Source organism: Neltuma alba, unplaced genomic scaffold, assembly GCF_004799145.2.
Source record: "Neltuma alba isolate B1F8T4 unplaced genomic scaffold, ASM479914v2 tig00011560_pilon, whole genome shotgun sequence".
Lineage (NCBI taxonomy): Eukaryota > Viridiplantae > Streptophyta > Magnoliopsida > Fabales > Fabaceae > Neltuma > Neltuma alba.
In genome coordinates, this window is record NW_021636218.1 from 1 (window position 1) to 7,429 (window position 7,429).

The following is a 7,429-nucleotide window of genomic DNA, read 5'->3' on the forward strand; positions in this document are numbered from 1 at the left end:
TTATATATACAACTTGTAAATATATTTAAAAACAAATAATTATATATATTTAATAAATAAATATATAAAAATTACAAATAAAACAAATAATTAAAAGATAAAGGCAGTAGAAAATCTAATTAAAAAGGAAAAATAGCAAAAAAAAGACCCTGGAATTTGAAAAACGCAGATAAGGACCCATGACAACTTCATTATAATTATTGTTAAAAGCCTAGTGAAGTTGTTACGGGTCCTTATCTGTGTTTTAAAAATTCCAGAGTCTTTAATACGATTTTTCTAATTAAAAAAGTCAAATTAAAAAAAAACATAAAACACAGCCACAAAAAAAAAACCTTAAAACCCAGCCCACATTCACATAGTACAATAAGAGAGAACAGGGAGGCTTCATTTTGAGAAAAGAAAGGAGGACAAATCTGGAAAGTACTCATGCAACCCAACGAAACCCAACTCACCTAACGTGAAAGTAAAAAACAAAAAACAAATAGCCGCAGCCCTGACACAGGTTATGAAGCAAAATAACTTGCAGGGAAAATGACAGAGGTCCCATGTAACACAAAATACTACAAAAAGGTCTCAAAAATTTTGGTGATAATTCTGAAGTCCCAAAGGGACTTGAGTGCAATTTGGTGAATTGTAAAAAGACGCCTCTGCCCCTGGTGAGATGCACCCACAGTAACTGAAAGCTGCCCTGTTTTTCAGTCTGAAAATCGGCACTCAATATGCAGGAAGTAAGAGGGGAAAAAAGCCCAAACTTCATTCTGCTTCTTCTTCCATTCTCATCTAAAAATTTCATCCACTCCGTTAATGTCAATCATTAGCAAAAATCGCTTGTGTTTTTGGTTGGTGTGTGTTTCGTCATTCAAGTTGGGATTTTATTATAGATGGATAGAGTGATTATGGGTGCTCTGTTTCTGGGTATATTGTAGGTGGGTTAAAGGTGGGCTTGCTCTATCTAGGCATGGTTCAGGGAATTGATGAGAAAGATAAAGGTTGGTGTGGTTAGAAACCCTTACTGCGAAATAGGAAAATATGTTGTCAATATGGGTTGCGACAGTAGTCAATATAGCTCATTGACTTGTCAATAGTAACAGTGTTGTGCAAATTTACATTAACTGATTTTTTAAATTTTTTATACAAAGGCCATGACCTTCTATACCCTTGAGTCATTGGTAGAGGTTACAAAAAGAAGAAGAAGAGGCAATGAAGAATGGTGAGCAGTCACATGAGGCAAAAGAAAAAAATGAAAAAAAAAACAAAAAAAGCCACTTTGATCTCAGATAAATGATGGCAGAAGAATTTTCTTGTAAATGGAAGTGACATATTTTTTTTTTGTAAATGTCACAATACACTCAAATAATTAATTTGATACTGGTTATATGCAACTATATTTTTTTTAATGGTTATGAAATTGGTTACATGTATAAAAGTTGTACATGAAAGTTAGCTGTGTATTACATTCTGATGCATAGTTAGTTGTCATTATCTGCCCTTTTATTGTCAATATATGCTTCGTCACTTGTCACTCACTGTACCATTAGTTGTCAATTAATGTGCTGATATAAATTTGAAAAAAAAAAAGGATTTTACGTTACATAATATTATACAACGTCATACAATATCACTAATTCCTCAAAACGAATTCATTTTTTTAATAATGTGATATATAATCGTTATTAAGAGTCAGTCGCCACTGATATGAAGTCATAAAATCACTTATTATGAATAGCGCATTCACTTGTTAATGGTGGTATTGTGATTTGTCAATAACGTCGTTGTGAATCTGCTTAAGTTTTGGGGGGGGGGAAAATGTTATTTAATTAACATAAATTTCAGCAACACATTTTGATTATGATATGATATAAGATGATATAATAATTCTATTTTAAGTGAAATATAATAGAATTGCAAATTTGAATTAATGTTCATTGCATCAATTGCTAATGTTTGCATCTTGACTTATTAACAGTGGTACAATAACTTGACAATTTTCCTATTGACATGTATGATTTTGAGAATTGGTTTACTTTTTTTGTTTTTTTAGAAATAAATATATAACCTAAAGAGACATGAATACCACAACAATCATTATAAAAAATGTTCAATATTAAAAGATTAAGTAGTCCTTATTATAAACCAGAACAAAGAAAGTAACTTAGGTTAGCAAAAAAGAAAACTCATGTATCAATATAGATATTATATAACTTCAATTCACATTTTTTTAAAACTTATATCAGCAAATAAATTAACAAATGATAATACAATCATTGACAAGTTACACTAAGACCATTAACAAGTGAATATGTTGTTCATGACAAGTAATTTTATGACTTCATATCAGTGATGATTGACTTTTAATAACTACTACCTCCGGTCTTAATTATAAGACCCAATTGACTAATTTGGGGAGACTTAGAAATTTAGTTAAGTTAGTTATTTGTAATGAATAGGTATTATTTTTCCTAAAATATCCTTGCTAACCAAGTTTATTATTTAGAACTATTATTACATTATTAGAAGGACTATCTTAGAAAAAAATAGATAAATATGAGCGATAAAGTAGATTGGAGTGTTATATTTAGGACTAGAATAAAAGTCAAACAAAGTCTTATATTAAGGACCAGAGGCAGTATTTTATATCACATTATAAAAAATGGATTAGTTTTGAGGAATTAGTGATATTGTATGACGGTGTATAACATCATGTAACGTAAAATCATTTTTTTAAAAAAAATTATATTAGCACATTAATTGACAACTAATGGTACAGTGAGTGACGAGTGATGAAACATATATTGATAATAAAGGGTACAGATAATGACAATTAACTATGTATCAGAATGTAATAAACAGCTAACTTTCATTTATTACATCATATACATGTAATTACACCAATTTCATAACCCATTAAAAAAAAATATAATTGCATGTATCCAGTATCAAATTAATTGTTTGTGTGTATTGTGACATTTACAAAAAAAAAATTCATGCCACTTCTATTTACAAAAAAATTATTTTGCCATCATTTATCTAGGATTAAAGTGGTTTTTTTTTCTTCATTTTTTTATCTTTTGCCTTATGTGACTGCTCACCCTCCTTCGTTGTTTTTTCTCCCTCTTTTTGTAACCTCTACTAATAAGTCAAGGGTATAGAAGGTTATCGCCTTTGTGTGAAAAATTTAAAAAATTAGTTAATTTAAATCTATACAACAGTATTACTATTGACAAGTCAAAGAGTTATATTGATAACTATCACGATCTATATTGACAACATATTTTCCTATTTCACAGTAAGTTTCTAATCATATCAACCTTCATCTTTCTCATCAATTCCCTCTGAATCATGCCCAGACAAAGGAAGCCCACTTTCAACCCACTCACAATATATCCAGAAACAGAATATCCCTAATCACCCTAACCCATGTATAATAAAACCCCAACTTGAATGACCAAATACACACCAAAACCAAAAACACAAGCGATTTTTGCCAATGATTGATGCTAATGAAATGGATGAGATTTTCATATGGAAATGGGAGAAGAAGCAGAATAAAATTTGGGTTTTTTCCCTCTTGTTTCCTGTGTATTGAGTGCTGATTTTCAGACTGAAAAACAAGATAGCATTTAGTTACTGTGGTTGCATCTCATCAGGAACAGAAACATCTTTTTACAATTCATCAAATTGCACTCAAGTCCTTTTGGAACTTCAGAATCATTACCAAATTTCCTGAAACCATTTTGTAGTATCTTGTGTTGCATGGGACCTTCAGTGTTATTTTCCCTAACTTATGAGCTACTGCTGATCCCAACAAGAAAAATTTGACTAAGGGTGTGTTTGGATGAAACCAAACCGTGATTTGGAAAAGTGATTCTGGAGAATAGATTCTGGGGAAAATAGATTCTGTGAAAAATAGATTTGTAAAAAAGTGATTCTGAGAAGTGAGAGTGTTTGGATAGTTGTTATCAGAAGCACTTTTTATATATACAAATTACTAAAAAAAAGACATAAGTTAATATGATAATTACAGAAAAAATAGATTTTATGATATATTTTAATTGAAGGAATAAAATTGTTAATAATATGTTTTTTACCAACATAATTAATACTCCCTCCGTTCCTTATTATAAGAGACACTTGATGCTTATGTCATGTTCCTATATATAAGAGACACTTACAAGTTGTCTCTACTTTTTTGTGTTGATTTACTATTTTACCCATATTTATTATCTCCAACTCACACTCTCTCTCCCTCCCACTTCTCTTTCTTTTAATAATTTAATTATTCTTTCTCTCCTTATTAATGAGGGTATTTTTGGAAAAAAATTATACTTTTTATACATTAATTGTTCTTAACTAACTTTAACTGTTTTTTTGATCAACGTACTTCGGTTATTTGTCTCTTATAATAAGGAACGGAGGGAGTAATACATAAGATAATATAATTAATAAATAATTAATGTGTATATATATTTATAAAATATAAGATTAAATATATTATAAAAAAATATGTTTATAAAAAAAATAATAAGATACATATTATATAAGCCCTCACACTCTCCTTTTTTTTCCAAAAGCAAAAAAATTTTGCTTTTTCCAAAACCATGGTTTTGGAGCCAAAACCATGGTTTTGACCCAAAACCATGGTTTTGACCCAAAACCATGGTTTTGGTTTTTGGAGGGGGTGTTTGGGTAGATTATTCCCCAAACCATGGTTTGGGGTGTCACCCAAACACACCCTAACGTAGCTTTGTTCTACTGAACGTACGTTTGGCACCCCAATCGGCAATCCAAACATAGCCTATATATCCAGACAAAACGAAATTTCATTCCTTTTCCAAATAAGCGGCCCACAAAATCATGTTTAAAGACAAAATACACTATCCAAACATGGCAGCAAACCATTCTCTTGATACAAGGCACTAGAGAATAACTAAGAAACCAACACCAAAATAAAACATAAGAAACAAAAAAACCGTTTGCTCTTCCATAGCTCTCACAGATCTTGAACGCTCAAACCTGCGATCAAAAAGAGGAATACAAGTTATAGTGTGGCATCCAATATGACACAGCACCCAAAGAAGGCATGAACATTTATATAAAACAGACACAACATAAAAGTTTCAATTGTCTCTGTGTAATTTCAATCACTGTGACATCTGTCTAGATGCAGGTGGCTTATTCTTTAAAATGTCAAGTTCAGTATGAATGCATGTACAATTACGCTCATTTGTACCAATGTATAGACTACAGAGGATCCAACTGACATTCATCAAATAAAGGACGGGACCATTCATCTTTACTAACCCGGAGGAAGTGATTGCTTCAACTTATCAGCCTTCTCTGGGTCAAACACACAAAGTGTGTACAAATACTTGGAGCATCGGACCTTGAATTTGACAACATCTCGACTCCTCTTGATTTTCACTGACCTTGCATCCTTCCTTCTTGCAGTAAGGAGGAAATCCTTAATCTCGTGGATTTGCTTAGGCTGCGTAGAATGCACAACATTTTTATTTTTTATATTCTTATCTAAGAGAAATGTTAATGTTAATATGCTGAGAACTATCAGAATTTGACACATATTATGACAAGCACTGAAATCAAACCCATATCATGTTTTAAAGCGCTAATCTGTAATCACATCATGCATTGTTGGCGGGAAAAAAAATTGAGACTAAATTTTGAAGAATCAACAACGTCTTCAAACATGTTATCACATCCTGCAAAACATCAATTGACAAGCCCAGATCTTCTAACACCATAGATTAACAAATTGAAAATTGCAATGCAACTTTAAGTGTCAGCGTAGACATATAAAAAAGGACCCGAACCAGTAATATGCACGTTCAATCATAAAAGAACCTATAGCAGCAAGAAGGACTAGCTAAAAAGTAACGATGAAATAAGAAGCTATAACTAATTAGCTGATACAGTAACTGACTTCTGTCTAATTCAATTCCTACAGCTGGGTATACAAAACCCACAACAACGAATTCAACGAGTAATTAAACAGATACCCAAAAAGTTGAGAAGCTATGACTAATTAGCAGCGGTTGATAAAATAGCTGATTTCTATGAAATTAAACATCTACATCCGGAAATACATAAGCCCCAACAAAGAATTCAGTGAAGATCTCAGAAAATGCACGTAACACACTGCTTTTAGGGTTCATAGTAGAGCTCCTCTTGATCTTAACTATATACACGCCATTTATAAGCAACAAAAATATTTTAGCCTTCATATTCATATTATAAGGAATAACAACACACTTCCAATTTCCAAATTCCCTTCATTCCCGTTTTCTGTCATTTTCTACAAATTAACTCCAGTACGGTTTTCTATTCATTCTACAACGAGTCCAAGGAAAGGGGGGGGGGAACCAGAGAGAGAACAAGTTATCATTCGACCTTCCGTTTTTAAGTAGAAAAGTCCAGCCATTACAAATTCAACCCAGATTCAAACAGAGTGAAGAACGTATCATTCAAATCCCCAACAGAAAAGAGACATGCATCATGTCCCGTTTCATTATACTTCATTTAAGCCATAAGGTAGGGAAGCAGAATGTACAATATCACGAATCGCTAATCAACAGAATGAAAATTGCAGAGAGGAAGAAAATACCATGATGAGAAGGCCGACGTCTGCTCTAGAGTACGAATGCCAAGCAAAAGATCAAACAAGGCTTGGGGGAACTGAAAGTAGAAAGGTATGTAGGCGAATTGCAACCGCTAGTAAACCCTACCCGATTTGACTCGCAAAGCCCAAAACACTTTTAACGGCCTAATCCTCTCTTCAGAGGCCCGCACCATATTTAAATGAACTTTGGGCTTAAGCTTAAAAACATTTTAAAACTTGGACTTATGTTGTGGCCCAATTGTCCATTGAGGGTAAAAAATAGAAAGCACCAAAGATTTCTATAATTTTTTCCTACTGTTGAATTTGGTCCCTTTAGCTTTATTTTTTTTGGTAAATATTTATAATTTTATCTGACTTTTAATCAGGTTTCTGTAACTTTTTCTTGTTGTTAAATTATTATAGTTCCATTTAATTTTTCATCAATTTTTTTTTTCAGTTTTTATAATTTTGTAAAAAAAGGTATCATTATTTGTATACAATAAATACCGCCATTCTAACTTTCATTCATGTAAGCCAGCCTTAATAAAGTTTTTTTTCTTCAGCAGGCCAAAAAAATAAAGTTTTTTCTTCATAAATACACATAGTAAAGTTTTGAAACTTTTCTTTTTCATATAAGTTGTCTATTGATTACAAAAAATAGAGTTAATTCGGGGGGGAAAAGATAAAAATGATTTTAAAAATAAATATAAACATCGATCTCATGCCTCTGCTTTGAAAAATTATTGAATAATAATCATAAAATTATGACATATATTATAAAAGAAAACAATTTCATAGAGTCTACTCTCTTAGTTA

General features: G+C 31.6%; 1 protein-coding gene across 1 annotated transcript; it reads right to left on the reverse strand.

Annotated features, from left to right (window-relative positions):
* Window positions 1-4,802: 4,802 nt before the first annotated feature.
* LOC114714981 (60S ribosomal protein L38) lies at window positions 4,803-6,713 on the reverse strand. Its single transcript, XM_028899773.1, has 3 exons — window positions 6,620-6,713; window positions 5,302-5,485; window positions 4,803-5,013 (listed from the first exon to the last, which is right to left on the reverse strand). Exons 1-3 carry the CDS (start codon window positions 6,620-6,622, stop codon window positions 4,991-4,993), a joined length of 210 nt encoding a protein of 69 aa, XP_028755606.1. The 5' UTR covers window positions 6,623-6,713; the 3' UTR covers window positions 4,803-4,990.
* Between the last annotated feature and the right edge of the window lie 716 nt (window positions 6,714-7,429).

Coding starts and splice junctions, on each gene's coding strand:
- LOC114714981 (XM_028899773.1), bottom strand. Junction 5,014..5,301: donor GAAGCAATCACTTCCTCCGG/GTTAGTAAAGAT, acceptor TTTTGATCGCAG/GTTTGAGCGTTCAAGATCTG.